An 18,974-nucleotide genomic window follows, 5' to 3' on the forward strand; every position below is an offset into this window, starting at 1 on the left:
GTCTGCCCCAGAGCTAGTCTAAAGGCGGGGCTGGGAACTCTGGTGCGGTTCTCTAATTACACAGATGCAGACTCTTTCCCCAGTGGGTGAGCCAGCAGAGCATGTTCAGTAGCCTAAGGCGGGCCTTGGGGTCTCAAACTACCTGCCAGGCCCCAGGAAGGAGGGATGAATGAGGAAGAGGCTGAGCCCCAAACAGAAGCAGCCCAGGAGGACAAGTGAAACCAGAGCCAGAAGGACAGAAAGTCCAGGATTCCAGCCATCAGGCACCTAGTAGACACAAGGCATAGACAGGGCACAGGCATCATCACTTCCCACTGGCCCTCCACACAGTAGAGGTGCTGTGGCCAGAGGCCTGGCTCCTCCAGCAGCACCAAAGCCCTGAGTAGCGGGATGGAGTTCAGGCACTCAGTGCTGGGCAGAGAGTGAGACAGAGGGACTGCTGGCCTCCCCTGCATTTCTGAGAGGCATGCGTTGAGGGGGCTTGCTGTTCTAGGACTCTGCCACAGTCTCTGAGGCTCTTTCAGAGGCCTGCTGCCACACCCCACAAAGGCCTCTGATGTATTTATGCTTTCCTAGTGCCAGGGCTGTCCCCAGCAGGTCTGTGTCCCCAGTTCCTGCAACTTGCCCACATATGCCATGACTGGTCCTCACTGTCTGTCCCATCTTGGCTGTGTTCCCAGTGGTCTAGAAAGCAAAAATCCCAGGAGTTGGTATGCCACCTGGGGATGGTGGTGAGCAGACCAGGGAGCAGGTGCTCTGTCCAGATAGGCCCTGAATCTGTGTGCAGGCCAGGCTGGGCAGCCAGGAGCGGAGGAAGGAAAGCATGAGAGAGTTTATCCCTCACACCTCATGAAGACCCGGATCCTCCTGTTAAGTCAAACAACAGGAAATGAGTGGCTGAGAGTGGCCAAGAAAAGGGCAGTGGCTTGAACCGACTGCAGGATTGTCAGGGGACCAGTGGAAGCTTCTGCCCCACCTCCAGCTCCTAGGCAGCAGGCACACAGCATAGTCCTGGCCCTGTTGCAATATGCACAGGCCTAGCATGAGGAGCATGCACTATCACCATCACCATGACCGCCACCACAACCACAACCACCCCCACCTCCTACTCCCCGACCCTGTGCCCTGCCCCACCTCAGGAGTTCTATGCACATGTGCATCTCCATAGCCAAGGTGGGCTGAGGGTGGGCCTACCAGCCATAGGCAGCTCTGGATTTCTAAAAATGGCAAAAAAAAGAGCCACATGGGAAATGAGGAGCATTGTGCGGAAGGAGGAGAGAAACCACAGTTATTCCATCTCTCTTGGAAAAAATTAAAATGTCTCCTGTTTCCCTACCGTGAGCTGTTTGTGGCCCCACAAAGAAGCGGCCACTGCTCATCTAGTGGCTTTCAACCTCTCATCCAGTGATGGCAAATGAAAACAGATCTCTTCGTGCACAGCCCGAGGGACCAGGGTTGGAATGCCAACGCCACTGAACAGCAGCAAGAGGAGAGGGGAATTTCTGCATCTCTCCAAGTCTTAGGCGGACATCATTCCAGTGGGAAGAATGATTGGGCTCACTGAAAGCAAATGCTTGGCGTATGGTTGGAATTCAGTGTATAATAGTCATCATTATGATCACCACCATCACCATCACCACCACCATCAACATCATCATTACCATCGTTGCAATCATTATTATGATTATCATCATCACCATAACTGATATCATCACTACCACCATCAACACCATCACCAACACCAACTTCATCACTGTCTTTATCATCCTTACCACCACCATCATCATCATCACCATTAGTAATGTGCCTAGTACTTCCCGTATCCTTAGACTCTTCCTCCTATACTTTGATAGCCTTTTCAAAACCCAGGTTTTCTGAAAGCATAATTTCACCCAGTCTCCTTCCACAAACACAATCTTTTACCAAGGCAGGCTTTGTGCCAAGATTGCTAAGTTGGTAGGTATGAGGGCAGTCTCTGCTCCTTCCCAATGTGCCAGGTTTATCCTTACAAGATCTTGCTGAATCCTCATGGTCATTCTGTGAGTCACATTCCACTCAGCAGGAAAGAAACCAGAGAGGTGCAGAGACATTTTCAAGGTCAAACAGAGAGGGAGGGACATTTGCAGCACACCTTCTATGTCATGGCTCCAGACTTGACATTCTAGCACAGCAGAGATGGGACACCGATACTTATGCATAACTGTGTGGTCTAACTGGCCTGAAAATGACCTGGGGTTAGAGTCACACGGGGGCTGAGAGAGTCCTCCTGGGCTTGGTGCAGTCACCAGGCTACAGGTGGTAGGTGTCAAATCCTGGAGATAAGGATGGTTTCTGTTACCTTAGAAGGACCGAAGGTCATCTGGGTCCAACAGAAACAGGATGTTTCTGTGCAAAAAGCCAGGCCTGGGTATAGCTAGCTGGAAAGGACCTCACAATAACAGCTGGGAGACAGGGTGCCATTCCCACTAAGCAGTTCATCTCTTGGGTCTCTGCTCTCCACCTGGAGTCGGGTGTGTCTGTCAAGGCAGAGTGGGAGAGGTCTTTGCATGGTAAAGCCCCTCATGCTGAAGCCTAATCTGCTGCTCTGGGCACCACAGCTCTGCCATGAGATGCGCAAAACACAAGCAAGAGGTGCTGCTGTGTCTCTGCCCTGTCCTTGCTGCACGGCGGAAGGCGCCCCTCACAGCCGCTCTCTTCCACTCCTCCTCTGTAGTGTCGGGAGTGGAGTTCTATGGGGTCTCTGCTCTCCCCACTTTCACTGTTCCCCAAGGCAGGATGGAGTGGCCTGTGTCCATGTTCATACAGTCACCACCTTGTCTCAAGAAGTCAAAAGCCAGACCCTGGGCTCCGGTAGCCATTGGCCAAGATGGGCTGACAGATCATTGCAGAGTTGCTGAGTTTAGACTCTGACACTGTGTTAAGGCCACAACAGCACCATATCTTGGGATGGTGACATACTACACTCAGGCAGGAGACTTCATCCCCAGAATGAGAGCCCATGAAAACCCAGACACCTATGTGAGACTTAGAATGATAGAACTCAACTATGGACAGATCAGAGAGCCTCAGACCTAAAATCACACAATCCACAGCCCTGAGAGCCAGAGCCATCTGGAAGGAAGCCTGCTTCCAACTCACAAGCGCTATGGCTACTCGAACCAGGATTCTAGGACGAAGCACAGGCATGAGGGTGTAGAAGCCCTGGGAACCTTAGAAGGACATGTAGACATGTAGCTTGCTCACCCCTGGATCCTCTCATCTGGGCACACACCAGTTCACACTGGGTACTGCACTTTTGCCCAGCTGCCCATCACAATTGCTTGAACATCTAGACAAATCTGTGTGTCTAGGCCTGCTCTAGACCTCCCCAGTCAACACTTGCAGCACCCCCAAAATAAACAAGATAAAATATCCCAGGCACTCCTAAGGGGAAATCCAAGATGAGCATCATTAACTGGGTTCAACCACTCTTTCCTGTTAAAGAGAAACAGAGAAGACAAACAACTGGACCAAGGACACATAGCAGTGTTCCCCAGACTCTACACCAAGGTCAAACCCCCTAGCCTCTCCTTCTAGCTTCCTTCTCGGACCCCTCTAGCTCCAGGGTTTCTCCTGCCTCCCTAGAGGAACCTCTGCCTTGGGGTTGCTTCTAGAATCCTAGGTACCAAGAAGGCCAAAACAGAGTGAGACACATAGGTCTTCTAGGCTTCAAGACAGTCTTTGGCCCCACACATGTGCAATGACTACCAAACGGCTCTTCCAGGAAGGTCATCAGGGTCCTTAAGGCCAATGTTCACTCCTAAGAAGCCTGTAAGAGAGAGACGCTCTGCGGAGAGCACAGCCTGGGCCCAACTGGAACTTTGACAAATGGTGTGACCTCTCTTGTCTAGAGCTCCAGGTGTGTCCAACCTGCAATCTGTGAGGTACACACACCCCAGGGAAGCTTCGAATGCAGATCAACTTAAAATCATCAATCTCCCTGCCTTATGAGGATGTGTGAGGATGTGTGTTTTGGTAACTCGGTTTCGTGAATGGTCTTCAGCATGGCCTTTGCCCATGACAATGCTGTGTGTCATAACGGTAAAAGACAGGCATACCTGGACAGTCTCAGAGTGGGAGGTTGGACAGAGACCTCTGCTGCCCCTTCCCTGGCCTGTGCGGGACCTCACACAGCAAGCCCACCATTTTAAGGGTTGGAAGCCCTCCATGTCTTTAACAGTGTGTTCCTGACTGATTGATTAGGAGGTCATGTCAGCAGTATCATCCAAACACTTCCGCTGTTCTATTGGCCCTTTGCCTTGTCTGGTGTCCATGGAGACTGCCTGGGTACAAATGTCTTTGGCTTGCTCAGAGGAAGCCCCATCTTCCCACACTGAGCTGAGGGTGCTCCCCCCACCTTGCCCTGTCCCAGATCTGGTGACCTTGTGGACTCCCAAGTCAGTCAGGGTAGCCTTTGCCCGTCCTTCCTCCTCCCCCTCCCTCAGTCTAACACCCCTCTGGATCAAAAGCAGGCTGGCATGTGAGTTTCCTGTAACTAGATGAGAATTCCTAGGCAAGACCCCTATCAAGCTGTAGAAGGAAGGCCCACTATGTGGACTCCAGAACAAGCAAAGTAGGGGGCACTGTACTGTATGACAGGAACTCCTGAACTCCAGTGTGGCCAGGAATGATCCAGAAAACTTAAGACCACACGGACTCTGCTGCTGCAGGAAACTGAACCTGAGTCTTTTACACATGCTAAGGGGAGCTCTACCACTGAGTCGCACCCTCAACCTGAGCTTGCATTTCTAAGCCTCTGCTGAAGTAGTGGCTGCTTCAAGTACCACACTCCCCTGAACAGTCCCAAGATAAACACAAGTCATGTGAGAAGCATAGGACAAGAACTTGGCACTGGGGACCCTCCATGGTCCCAGCATTCAGCAGGCACAGCAGGAGCAATCGGAGGAGGCTGACTGGAGAAGGGGGCCCAGACCAAGGACACTGCTGTGGTTTGGATATATTCCCAATGGTCCTGCGCTGGGAGTTCAGTCCCAAAGGCCGAGGCAGGAGGAGGTGGTACAAGCCAGGAAGAGGTCCCTAGCTCACTGGGATATACCTTAGTAAGGCACCACAAGGGTTTTCATGTAACTCCTTGGTGGTTACTCCCAGAGAGTGCTTATAAAAGTGGGAGCCAGCCTTTGCCTCTCTCCCCTGTTCTGTACTGAATCACTCACATGCTCTCATGTGTATTCCCACCACCTGCCATGCAGCCATGCAGCCATGCAGCCAAAGGGTGGCCCCAGCCTGAGTCTGAGCTAAACCATTCAGTGGAAGCTCCAGGATCTATTAATAAACCCCTTTAGGAAGACAGCTTGGGTCAGGCACTTGATGACAATGACAACATGCTGACTGACCCAGATGCTCTTGCTCTGCTCCCCAGGCTTTGCAAGCTGCTCAAGGCTCGGGGTAAGGTCCTCCTTTCAGGCTCTGCCCTAAACCCTGGCCCTCGGGATCATGGAGACATGGAGCCACTGGGGGCTCCTTCTTGCAGCGTGTGATGCTTAAACAGAGAACCACCGACTGAGGATGTGAAACTGGCTCCACAGCTCCTTCCTGTCACATGTCCTGCACCGCACCCCTCCTCCTTCACTCTCGTGCCACCTCTGCAGCTGCCCCCTCGTGTCTGTGCTGGGTAGGGTGAGACCTAGCAAACCCAACCCTCCACTGGAGCCAGTAGGAGCCGAGAGCCAGCTCCCATCAGCCCTCTTCCGGGAATACCACTCTGGGTAGAACGAATCCCTTGAGCCTCATCCAGGAATCTCTCCCAGCATGGTCCCAAGTACTTAGAACTATCCCCTGTTCCTCCCAATCCCCTGGGGAAACACAGCTTTGTCACCTGGCCCCCTACAGCCCATCCCAGAAGTAGCCCCTTCTGTGGGCAGAGGGTGAGAGGGGAATCCCAGAGTCCTCTGGGGACCCCACAGCTCTGGGGCACACTCCAGACTTTGGGACACCCCGAATCAGTTTGACAGAGCTGACTTGCAGCCTAAAAATAATGACAACCACTAAGAGACTTGATGTAAGTGCTCAGAGAATGCAGGACGTGCTTCAGGTAACAACGGCCTCCCGGCATGCTCTGAGGTCCGGCTTTTCAGTACCCTCCCTAGAAATAAGAGGAAACAAGACCTGGAAAGACTGGTTCATTTTCCAGAGCTCACAGTCGGGAAGAGGCCACACTAGGGTATGAGGCAGCAGGGGGTCTCAGAAGGGAAGGAGCTAAGGCTGGGACACAACCTGAGTCCTGGGCCCATGAAACTCTAAGCCAAACAGCAGCCACAGCCCCCAGCAATGTTCCTGAACATTTCTGGGCACTCATGGAATTCCAGGTACTGTGCCAGGAGCTAGAATATCGCAGCCCAGGTCCCCACAAGAAGCTGTCCCAGGCTCCAGAGGAGTCATTCCTACCTGCCCCAGGCCAGGATTCCTCAGGGAAATACAAAATGCTCCTACTATCCTCTCTCCTCCCCTTTTCCCCCCTCATCCTCCTCCTTCCTTTCCTGCTTCTGGCTCCCATCCTTCTTCCTTCTGCAGATCTTTCTATAAAGTCATCCTAGCTCAGGTTCTGAGGGAAAGCCCTCAGTTTCCTTGTCAGCTCACTGGTAGTCCTTTCTGTGTTTTGTTACTATAATAAAATACCTGACGCTCACACTTCATGAAGAAAATGGGTTTATTGAACCCACCATTTTGGCTAACAGTCCAAACATCAAGTCCTTTGAAGCTCCCATGGAAAGGGATAGCAATACTAGAAAGACCAAGCGGTCACCTGGCAAAGGGAGAAGCCTGCACTTTCATAATAAGCCCTTCCCTAGACATAACCAGAGTCCCGGAAGGGTCACTTCCTTTCCTTCCAAAGACTTAACCACCTCCCACCCCGCCCCGCCTCTTAGAGCTCAGCCACCTACCTCTCCACCTTCATCCACCAACACTATGGGAGGCAAGCTCCCTACACATGAACCCTTGAGAGGCACACTCAAACCAAGTCCAAGCCACAACAGTTCTAGACTGACCAGAGGTTTTAAACCTTTCAGCCTGAGAACTTTCCCTCTTATTGGAGGTGCTCACAGGTAGAGGGAAGAGGCTGGGCTCAGTGAGTGGCTAACCCCCTTCAGCTCTCCATGCCACTCAGCTTGGAAGCTCTAAGAAACTTCTAGTTCCTGACCTAAGTTCTGCAAGGGAAACTCCACAGATCCATGGTCCCTCTCTGTTTGTCCTCTGGGCAGCTCCACCCACCCTGACCTCAGGGAATGCCCAAACCTGCTGCCAGGTCAGGACTGGAATGAGGGGTTGACAACCCAAGCCTGCATCAGACATGGCTGGTCAACCCTGCTTATTGCCTTTGAACACCCAAACCCTCAGGGACTGGCTCCTTGGGCCTGTGGTGAGGGGTAAGGCTGGGGCTCAAGGGCAGTGGAGGCAGGATTGGCAGAAGGGCCAACGCCCCTCCCCTAGTAAGACCCTGAAACTATTTACATCCTAAGGTTTCAGCTGTGCTGGGATCTGAGCCTCTCTCTGCTCTATTTTTCTTTTTCTTTTGCAATCTCCAAGAAACCCGAGCTGCCAGCAGGGAGGGGGTGATGGTTCTGCTCCGTCTGACATCTGGATCACATTAGCAGCCAGGCGTGCTGACTCAGGACTGTGCTCCCCTGGGCTCCAGCTCTTAGCCGGACAAGGAAGCACAGGTGACAACACCCTGGACCTCCCTCACGACAGGGATCACAGCTCATCAAGAAGGTCTTGGGAGTAGGGGAGGTTACAGGCTTGGAGAATTTCTGCATCTAGGTTAGGGCTTGCAGGGTGGCTGCCAGGCTTGGCATGGCTGGGAAGAGGGAGATCTTAGAGAAAGGACACTGGGTCCTGAGTTCCTAACACAATCTCCAAGTCAACAGAAAGGCAAGGCCAAATTGCAGATGTGAAGAAGCTCAGACAGGTTAGGCAACTTATCCAGTGTCGCATGCACTGAAGAGCAACATACAGAACGATGGCTTTAACTTGGCCTTTTAGCTCAAAAATTTAAGGTTCTTTTCTTTTTCCTAATGGAATCCCTTACTAACATCAGAATCCTTACTGATGGCATGCAGACCCTGTGTGTGTACCTGTAATCAGCAAGACCATCTAATTGGAAGAGGTCACCAGCCCCTCTTAGGGTTAACTGATGATTTTCATGCCTATAGGTACTTGTTCTTTTGTGTGGCCCTTTCTTTAGAAGTTACCAAAAATTATATTTTCTAACTGTGTTAGTGTAGACACCCAGGACAGAATCTAATTACATATTTATTGTTATTATTATATTTATTTCCTTTCATGGTCTTAAAACATGTAAGAATTTCTATGGTTTTGTGGTAGCCAGGAGGGATCCCTTGGCTCTTCTTCAAGTGTAATGCTTCCTGATTCCCACTATGTTGCAATGTACCCAGCCTCTGAGCCCTAAATGGGCCCTTTCTTCCTCACTGCCTGTGGTGCTCCAGGCTGCCTCACCTTCCTCCTCTGCTCCCCCTGCCTTTTCTCTGGTCTCATCACCTTCTACTCACAGGCTGTCTCCACTAGCAGTCAGGCCTCCTCTCTTCCAGGTCCAACCTGCCCCAGAATGATCTTTCAGAATGTTAATATGAGCCTGTTACTCAAACCCAGATGGTTTCCCTGCCCGCAACACTAAGCCCAGGGTTACAGCCTGGCATGTAGGCCCTCACCACCTGCTCTGACCACACCTCCTGCCTCTCCTCTGGGAGTGCCAGCTGTGAACAAGGGCATGCGCTGTCCAGAGAGGCCTGGGATACCTTCCCTCTCTGGTCTAGCTCCTCGCCTCTGAAACCTCCCACAGTGTCGCAGGCAGAGTGGGACAGACTTTAGCCACACCATCATGGCTGTATCTGTCCCAGAAGCATGCCTGCACCCAACAGACGCGTAGAAAGGTTGCATTCATAGTCCCTACTACAAATACACAGGCCAAGCTGGAAGGACTGAAGGCTCAGATCCTCAGGGTCCTGCCCCATTAGGCTGCAGATGTCAACACCAGGCACCCAGATGACCCTGCAGGCAGTTAACAGGTACTGCCTAGGCCTCCCCAGCAGACAACAGATGTCTGCTGCCACCAGTGCTACCCTGACCTCTCTGCTTTACCAGGCCACAGACCCCTTGAGGCTGGCCCTATGGTGAGTTATGGCGCACATCAACTGTTAGGATGGGCAGGTGTGGTGGCTTATCCTCTCCTTCCAGCAGCCTCTCTCTTTCAAAGATCTCGGATCTCTCCAGTTGTAATGCACCAACCTTTAATTCCAGGACTCAGAACGTAGAGGCAGGCAGATCTCTTGAGTTCGAGGCCAGAATGGTCTACAGAGTGAGTTCCAGGACAGCCAGGGCTACACAAACAAAAACCAAAACCTCTGATCTTAAAAACAGTGGATATAGAGCATAAACAAAACAAAGTCTGGACCCTAGACTCAGGGGACCTGAGATCCAGGTTTACACAGTTACCAGCTGTGTGACCAGCAGCAAGTTACTTAACTTTCCTGGGCTTTGGTGTTTTGAATGGAAACTGAGGAGTGCTATTGTACTTATAGAGAAGGTGAGGAGAGACTTAGGGGTTATTGGATGGTGACTTTACTATTTACCTTCAGGCTTCAAAACAGTCACATCACTGCACACACCCAAAGTCAGGGACTACAGGGCTGTTAGTTTGTTTTTCCAAAAACAACAACAACAACAAAAAAAATGAAACAAAAGTGGCAACACTCCTGGCTCCTAAGTTTTCCTGGACACCTACTAGAGATGGGCCCTGGCTCTGCCTCACCCACAAGGAGTGATGTTCCTTGAGGAGCTGATCTCTATCACTTCTACCTCTGTTCTGGGGACTCCAGACTTCTTATAGGACTCAGTACCCTTCACAGTACCCCCAAGTCATATGAACAGAGTCTTGGAGGCTGCTATGTTGTTCTTTTTGCTGTATCCTCCTCTTTGTGTGTTTGATTGTTTGTTTGTTTGTTTGCTTGCTTGCTTGCTTGCTTTTCTGAGACAGGGTTCCTCTTTCCTCTATGTAATAGCTCTGGCTGTCCTGGAAGTCAATTTGTAGGCCAGGCTGGCCTTGAACTCACAGAGATTCACCTGCCTTTGCCTCCCAAGTGCTGAGATTAAAGGTGTGCACTATCACTGCCCACTATGTATCCTGTTTAAAGTGAGGTTTCATATATTCTAAGCTGTCCTTGAACTTGATATGTAGCGGTGGACGACGTGCAACTTCTGATCCCCTTCTGAGTGCTTAGATTACAGAAGTGAGCCACTAGCCCTGGCCTATGAAACGCTGGAGATTGAACTCAGAGCTTTGTGCATCTTAGGCAAGCATTCTACCAACTGAGCTACATCCCCAGCTCCTCTAGCCTTTTTAAAGAACCACTGACAGTGAAAATGTTAGCTGTGTTCTCCTTGCTGCCTCTGTGAAACGCCTGGGCTCATGGACAATTCTGGGACCTGGCAAAGTATATTCTGCCCCAGTTAAACAATGGAGAATTCTAAACACATTTGGGTCATTTAGAAATTCTTCTATAGAACAAAAGATAAAAGAACAGAAAGAATATTTGAAGAAACAACAGCCTAAAAGTCCCAAAATCTAATGACAGCCATGTCAATGCAACCAAGCAGCTCAACAGACTCTGTGTAGGGTGAACACAGAAACAGACCTGGCACAAACCTGAAGGCCCAAACCAGCAGCTCACAGAGCGGTGGAGGAGTGGTATTTCTGTGTGCGGTGCTGGCGAATTAAGGTCCATAATGTAAACCACATCCAACAAGTAGATCACTACATAATAGCATTAAAATCATTATAGAAATCAAAATGTTACACTAGAAAATGAACACAAAGGATAGAAAGAAGAATGAAATAGAGGAATAAAAAGATAAGTAATGCATAGAATAAAAACTCATGGTAGAAATAAATCAAACTAATACCAATAATACTAAAGGGGAATGAATTAAAGAATCCAATCAAAATGCAAAGATTTTTTTCAGATTGGGAAGAAAACTTAAAATCCAATCAATTATATGTTATCTCCAGGGGACTCACTTGAGATCCAAATACCTGAATAGATGAAAAACAATCACTAGAAAGCCAGGCATACCACTGTCCGAAAAAAAAAAAAAAAAGACTTCATGGATTTTTGTTTTGGTTTTATTTTCTTGTAGTGCTGGAGATTGAATCTAAGACCTTGCATGTATGTATTTGACAAGTGTTCTATCACTGAGCTATATATCTCTAGCCCTAATACAAACTTTAAAACAAAAATGAATGTTACTAGAGGGGAAAACTCAGTATATCATAATGGTAAAAGGATCAGTTCAGCAGAAAGCTATAACCATTAGAAAGATAGAGCACACCTAATAAGAGAACACCAAAACACATGAAGAAAGAGAGACAACTGAAAACAAAGGAGTAATTCAGTAATAATAGCTGGAGACATTGGTATCTACACTTAATGGATAGAGAACTGGGCAGGACATCAACAAAGCAACAGGAGACATAAACAGCCCTGTAAGCCAGCATGCCTAGCAGACACCCCCACAACACCCCACCCAACCTTCTCACAGGACAGTCTCCAGGCCAGCCACATGCTGAGCTCCACAACAACCACAATGCATTTGGAAGGAATGGAACAATACAAGGCATGTCCTCTGACCACAGTGGAATAAATTCTGAAATCATCAAAAGCTATTTGGAAGACTCACAACTATGTGACTATTAAACAACACACTGTTAAATAACCAGTGGGTTCAAAAGGAAGACTCAAGAAAACACTAGGTGGCATATAAAAGACATGGCATACCTAACATGGGATGTGGCTCACAGACTATAAACATTCACAATAATGAGAAAAGATGGGCGGGCCTCAGGAGGTAATCCAGCTATCCGAGTGCTTTCCATATAAGAATGAAGACCTGCGTTTAGATCCTTAGAACCCACGTAAAAGTCTGGTGTGGCTGTGTATGTCTATATTCTCTGCACCGAGGAGGAAGAGATAGGAAGATCCTGGAGCTTGTTGACCAGACAATCAAGCTGAGCTGGTTAACTACAGTGAGAGATTTGGCTTAAAAAGTAGTTGGAGAAGGGATTGAGAAAGACACCAGTTGTCAGCTTTTGGCCTCACATACATAGGAGCTCACACATACATGCACATACCTCAAACACACACACACACACACACACACACACACACACACACACATGGATGTGGTGGTCAAATTCCAACATTTGGCAACTGGAAGAATGAGGATCAAGCGTTCAAGGCCAGCTGGTGCTACCTAGCAATTTTGGGACCAGCCTGAGCTATGTAAGATCATGTCTCCAAGTCAAACAAGAACAAAAGAAAAAAAATGAAGATATGGCTAAGTTTGGTGGCTTATACCCAAGGGTGTCTGAGGCACAATGATCACAAGTCTGAGGCCAACCTGGACTAGAAAGAATATCTAATAACAAAAACAAAGAATAGCAATGAAAAGGTGTAGAGTTAGCAAACCAACCTTTGCTTGCACACCAAGAAACAAGAATAAAGATGATTTAAGCAACTTCACAGAAGGGAACAATAAAGTTCAGAGTAGACAACCAGAATCATCAGGGATACATATAAGCCCACACTCACAGCAGCACTATCCAGGGCAGTGGGTGGAATCAGGCAGTTCTCTACTGAGGACCAAGAAGGCATATTGCTTTGGTGGGATACCACTCAGTCTATTTTATTTCCTTGATTTTTCAAGACAGGGTTACTCTGTGTAATGGCCCTGGCTGTTCTGTAACTCGCTCTTTAGAACAGGCTGGCCTTGAACTCACAGATATATTCCTGCCTCTGCCTCCTAAATGCTGGGTTTAATGATGTGCACCACCACCACCTGGCTACCACTCAATCTTAAATAGAAATTATGACCCATGATACAATATTGATGAGCCTTGATAATCTTTCTGTCTCACTCCCTAGTACTGGGGTGGGTCACCACATCTCAATTACACAGTACATATTTTGACCTGTCGTATATACCATTTCATTAGAATCCTGAGTTTATAAAAGTTCAATCACTCCTTTCCTCTCTTCAGGAAGACTTGTGCTAAACACCCGATAGCCTAAGAATCTCAGTTGGTTTAGGAGTCAGATGGTGAGGGTACACAGGGAGGAATGTGGCCCAGCAGCTGGGTGTGGTCACTGGAGGGTGGATAGCAACTAACTAAATTCCAGCCTACCCAAATCCCCTCCATCTAGCACCCAGCTGGGGGAGGGGGCTCTCTTCATGGTGGTGTCCAAGCGAAGAGAGTAATGCCTGACAGCCTGTACCAAACATTTCCATTGTGCCAGGCCCTGCCAGGTACGTCCCCTGCCTTGTGTGATGGCACCCATGTGCTACTTAGGGTTCTCCTTCGTGTTATCCCAACTCTGCCTCCACCACTGAGCCAGACGGGGGATAGATCCCTAGGCCTCCTGGAGTCCCTAAGACAATCAAGTTTAGGGACAGACTAGGATAGCACAGTCAGCAAGTTTTAACTTATCTAGGCTGCATCGAGCACAGGTCTCAGGTACAGGTGGCCCAGGTACTCATGGCTGCACCAAGTAGCAATTCTGTGTCTTCCTCAGCTCTATAGCTCTCAGAGACTCATCTGTCCCACTGTCCCTCCTCCCTCACCTACCATACACTAAGAGAATGTTATCTGTGAGAAGGAAAGCCAATGTCAGCACTGTGCTGAAAACCAAGGACCTCTCTAACCCAGTATTCCGAAGACTCTCACCTGCTGGCGTTAAATCCTGGCTCCTCCACTGCTCAGCTCAACTTCTGCATGAGTTCCTTCCTTGCTCGAAGCACTCATTTCAGCCTCTCAGAAAGAGGCTCAACTGAGCCTTACAAACAGGCAGTCACCAGCAATACGTGACAAGTTGCCAGGGTACATTTGGCACAAGGTCTGTCTCCTCGTTAATGTGAGTAGGTCTTGCTCACCCATTTCCCAAGCTGCCCACGGTAGGGTGGTTCTTAAGGTGTCCTGAATGCCTTGCATGTGGGAGCTCTTAGTTAGGAAGGAGTTGTCAGTTAGTGGGCCATGGGCAGACTCTAAATCCTTATCTATGGCCTGATCAGAGTTCTACCCAGAGAGTCCTGGGGGAGGAGCCGAGCTCAGCCTCCAGTGAAGTCACAAGATCCCAAGGGCCTCTTGCTCATAGCCCCCATGGAAGGATGGGTTGTGGAATGTGTAGGACACAGTGGTGAGTTTCCATCACATAGGGCTCCAGGACGGGAGGCAAGTGGACCTAGGGAGGACCTGGGGTTCTGCTTTTCTACCAAATTACCTGGAATCATTAACAGTTGTGTCGGGGCTAGATTTGAAGCGCCAGGGTCCGAAGCCTGGCACAGCCCTTCCTGAGAAGTGCCTGGGATACAATGAGTGCCAAGCCCATCCTGGCTCCCTACCCAGTTCCACTCTGGATCCAGCATCTGGAGGATAATACTCCATGGTTTTTCAGAGTTGATGGGATTCCATTTCCATTACATATATAAAACAAATCCAGCACCTCATTATAAAACAAAAAACAGAAAATGTGGAAAAAAAATAGCAGGGGAAAAGGATCACTGATAAGCTCAAATTGTCCTGAGAAAGATGGATTCTGTCTTTGCTCCCCAGGATCCTGTCTATATCGGAGAGCCTGTCATCCAGAGAATGGAATCAGCTGCAGCAGCCTTGCAAAGCACAAGGCACAGAATGGGGCTGCCCCCGACACCCTCCAGCTCCCAGCCCTGCACCTTGAGAGGGATGCCGAGTCTCTTGGTACCCAATGCCTTTTCCCAGTCCTATCCTGAGGCACACATAGGGTAGGACCCCCGATCGTTCCTTGTTCTAGGCAGAGGAGGCTGTGGTGGATCTGGAGGGGTGCACATCTGGATTCCTGGCCAGGAGCCCACATTCCTTCCTGGTGAGTGTGAGCAGATGGGGCCTCCGGAGAGTTATGAAGAGATTGCAGGCTGCCTCCTGCCCTGCTATAATGGGACCCACCCTGCAGGAACATTTGTGGGACCCAGAGGGCCAGAACCTCACATGGGGGCCTGGTTTAGGTCCAGAATTCCTCCATGCAGATTGCTGAGCAAGCATCATGGACCCAAGTGGGGTCTGTGTCCCTCCACCCCAGATAGCCTTACCTCACTTAACAGTATCAGGGAAAGAGGGGGCCAGGGGAATCCATGGTGCTCATAGACCCAGCCAGGAAGGAAGCACGGAGAGCCAGCTGGGCAAAGCTACCTTACCTGAGGGCAATCCTTAATGTAGTGTCCTTTGTTGAAACACAGGTGGCACAGGTAGTTGGGTGGAGGCCGCTTGCTGGGTTTGCGGGCCTCGGACGTGAGCGTCAGGTCTGAGAAGTGCTCGGTGAGGGAGCTGAGGCCATCGGCGATGTTGTTGAGAGAGCCATAGGGCGAAGCATTCCTGTACACACTGCTGCTCAGTGCCTGTGGGAACAGAGGCCATTCAGGGCTGAGGTGAAGGAGGCTCTCACTCACCATCCCACATCAGTTCACACAGAACCTTCCGTTAGCCCCAAAGCCCGAGTTCAAATCCTAACTCTAGTTGTAGCAGCCCCCCTAACTCAGGGGCCCTGCTTATACTGTGGGACTGATCTCAGGCTTCCATTAGAGCAAAGTGAGGTCACGAGGCTAAAGTACTTTGTCACATGTCTGGGCCCTAGGACTCCTGGGTACATGGTGATGATGTTAACAGCTGTGGCTATTGTTACAATCAGTTCCTGACACACTGCACCAGATGTGGAGGTTAATACTATCAACTGGACAGGATCGAGAATCACTTGGGAGATAAATCTCTCAGCATGTCTATGAGAGAGAGTTTCCAGATTGGGTTAAGCAATTTGAGAAGACCCACCCTAAGTGTGGAAGGCACCATTCCCTGGGCTGGGGTCCTGGACTCAATAAAAAGGCGAATCAGGTTTGCATCAATGTAACCATCAGCCTCAGGCTCCTGACAGTATGATTTCCCTGTCGTGATGGACAGTACCCTCTGATGTGTGCTAAAGCAACCCTTCCTTCCTTAAGCCGCTTTTGCTGGTATTTTAACACAGAAACCAGAAAAGTGACTAATACAGGTGGCATCGTGGGAAGTCACTTGTCAGGTATGGAGGAACTTCAGACACATCTCTGTCGACACTATTTCCCATCTCATAAGAAGTTTGCAGTGTGGCTATCATTTTCAGAACTGAAGGCCAATGCACAGAGGAGCTGTGCCAGCCTGAGCCACCTCCACATGACAGGAACCAGACACCCCGTTGAGCTCCCAAGCATACACGGCTCAGGCCCGCTTGGTGTACACAGCCTCTATTTATAGGCATCACGGGCTCCAGGAGGCATGGCACACAGGAATTCAGTGAAGGTGGGGCCTATGGTGGGGCTGGCAAGGAATGGCGAAGGGCTACCCTTTCCTAGTGAAGGCCAGAGAGCAGCAACTTCCCCAGGAAAGTCAATAGGGAACCTGGCCACACTGGTTGGAGTCCTCTGAGCCGACTACAGATGTCCTAAATGGCAGAAATGAGCTCTAGCCTTCACATCTGGCTGACGCAAAGATGAAGCCTTGTTTTCACAAGTCCTTAGGCTGATAGAGAAACAAGGTCCCTGAAACCAAGAGCCTAGACTCCTTTACAAAGGGAGAGGGGCAGGCAGAGGCCTAGAACAGGGGCAGTCCTCTGTTTCCTCTGTATGGGAAGGGGAGAGATGAAAATTGACAGCAGTCTAGGGCATGGGGTACACCCTGCCTAATCCCAACAAGAAGAGCTTCGAATCTCATGTTTCCATTTTCAGAAGCTGGTCATTCAGCTCCTAGAGGACCCGGCCCTCATCTTCCAGGTAAGACAGTACCTCAGACACTTGCTAGGTGACCCCGAACTGGGCCTTTCCTTCTCTGGGCCTTTACTTTCTCCTACCTTATTTTGGCCAAAGTCTGGCCCCAGAAGAACACAAAGACATCATACCTGGAGCTGCCCAAGGCTAGCACACTGCTTTTCTGCAGTGAGAGAACCACATGGATCCTGATGACCGTCTACTTAGCCACCTGGCACACCACTCCATGCTGGAGTGGACAGAGCGCTCTAGCACCAGCCAGCATGTGGTCTGGGCCAACTCTGTAGCTCTCGGGCAAGCCCAGAGTAGAGTGGATCCTTAAGCGGCAACAGCTCCAATCCTGGAGGCGGCCTACAGGGTCACTTTCTGAAGTACAGCGGGACAGCTCTGGTGGAAATCAGACAAGGTGGCCATGGTGGCAGGCCAAACCCTAAGAACTGTGCACTTATGGAGATAGCTGGTTCTCATCACAACCTTGTGAGTCACTACCCCACACTCCACAGATGAAATGAGTATTCCAAACTTGTATTGAATGACCTGGAAACTAGTAACAAAAACAGTTTTTTGGGCTCCACCTCAAAGTCATCACAGCAGTGGCTTGGAACCAAGGGCATATTTTGGTGTGTGATCAAATTTCCACAATGAGTTACCAGTTTAAAGATTTTAAAGCATACAGTTCTGGGGCCCTTAAACATATTTTCACTAAAATACCACCACCACCACCACCACCACCACCACTTCACCTCCAGATTCCTTTATCGCCCCAAGCCAAAACTCTGAATCCATCGGATGGCAATTCCTGACCTCCTTCCAAATCTGCTTTGCCCAGCCCTCCTGGAAAATCTGTCAACAGCAGTCACTTCATGGGTCTCAGAGCACAAACTCCCAGATCACTGTCTTGACTGGGAGACCTGTCTGGTACCAGGAGGCTACGGGCTCTATCTTCTCAAAGCAGCCTGAGTTGGGGCAGCATAGCTCCAGTCTCTTGGAGAAAAGTTCATCCAAACAAGAAATTTGAAGCTCCAAACCCTGTGACTCACATTCACGGCTGGGAAATGCAATTTCACAAAATAACAACCTTCTTCCCTTCCCCCTTTCCTTTCTTTCATTTTTGCTGGATAGGATTTAAACAAGTCCACAGCCTACAAGACTGCGTTAAGAGGAAGGGGAAGTTTGGTGGATGCCAAAAGTACACTAATTACACCCTAAATAGTCCTCTCCCCAGGCTTGTGGCCACACTCCTAGCCTCACAACAGTCATCAGGCATCCCCAAACAGTCAAAGGCCTCTGAGCAAGCCACCCCCTTCTCTTGCAGCTCAATAGTCCCAAATGCCGCCAAGAGTCATAGGTATGCCTTCTCTAGTAGCTCCATGGACAGAACAAGATTAGAATCCCCCTCCCAGAATCCTGGCCTCCACTGTCCCCTAACCTGTCTACTTAACTGCCACAGCTTTCTTCTCTAAGCCCCAACCCAAGAAAACACCACTCAGAGCTAAGAATCCAGAGACTAGTCAGTTGAGTCAATCACATTCCCGTGTTATTAATAGAGACACCGAGGTTCTGAGGGCTGCAGGGACTAGACCCAGTTGGAACTAAGAGCCAAGAGTACAACTTGCCTGATCAGGGCAGGCTTGGCATGTCAGAAAGCCATTTCCTCTGCAAAGTCCTATTTGAGCTCTGGCCACAGAGGTGAAAGGCAAGTCTCAGCTGGTTTTCTGGCCTGCAGGGACTGAGCAGAGCCTAGGGTAGAGCCTGCCCTTAGGGGTGAGGGGTAAACTTGACTGTTCCTGCAGGTGCACCGTTGCTGTATTCAGCCCCTCGGATTCTGAAAAGTACCCGGGGCCCAGCATGTAAAAGGTGATCATCCAGTCACCTACGCTGCGGGGCCAGCAAGCAGAGCACAGATGCACGAGTTCCCAAGGCCCTGCTGTCCAAGCAGGGCAGGCCCACTTATGTAATGGATGTAAGCCTCTGGACTACATCATCATCCTGGGTCAGTGACTGCGGAAGCTGGCAGGAAGCATGGGATCCTTTCACCATATGTGGGGAGACTTGGCATCAGGCTCACAGTCATTGCTGGA

At 49.8% G+C, this 18,974-nt stretch overlaps 1 protein-coding gene across 3 annotated transcripts in view; it reads right to left on the minus strand.

The window, feature by feature from the left end:
- Positions 1-18,974, minus strand: part of Zcchc24 (zinc finger CCHC-type containing 24) — a 49,738-nt gene that overhangs the window by 22,173 nt on the left and 8,591 nt on the right. For all 3 annotated transcript variants that reach the window (XM_048420802.3, XM_048420801.3, XM_085687810.2), the window contains exon 2: positions 15,298-15,498. In XM_048420802.3, the coding sequence (XP_048276759.3) occupies positions 15,298-15,498 (201 nt within the window). The remainder of the gene's footprint in view (positions 1-15,297; positions 15,499-18,974) is intronic.

Source organism: Myodes glareolus, chromosome 5 (assembly GCF_982192425.1).
Source record: "Myodes glareolus chromosome 5, mMyoGla1.1, whole genome shotgun sequence".
In the NCBI taxonomy this organism is placed as follows: domain Eukaryota; kingdom Metazoa; phylum Chordata; class Mammalia; order Rodentia; family Cricetidae; genus Myodes; species Myodes glareolus.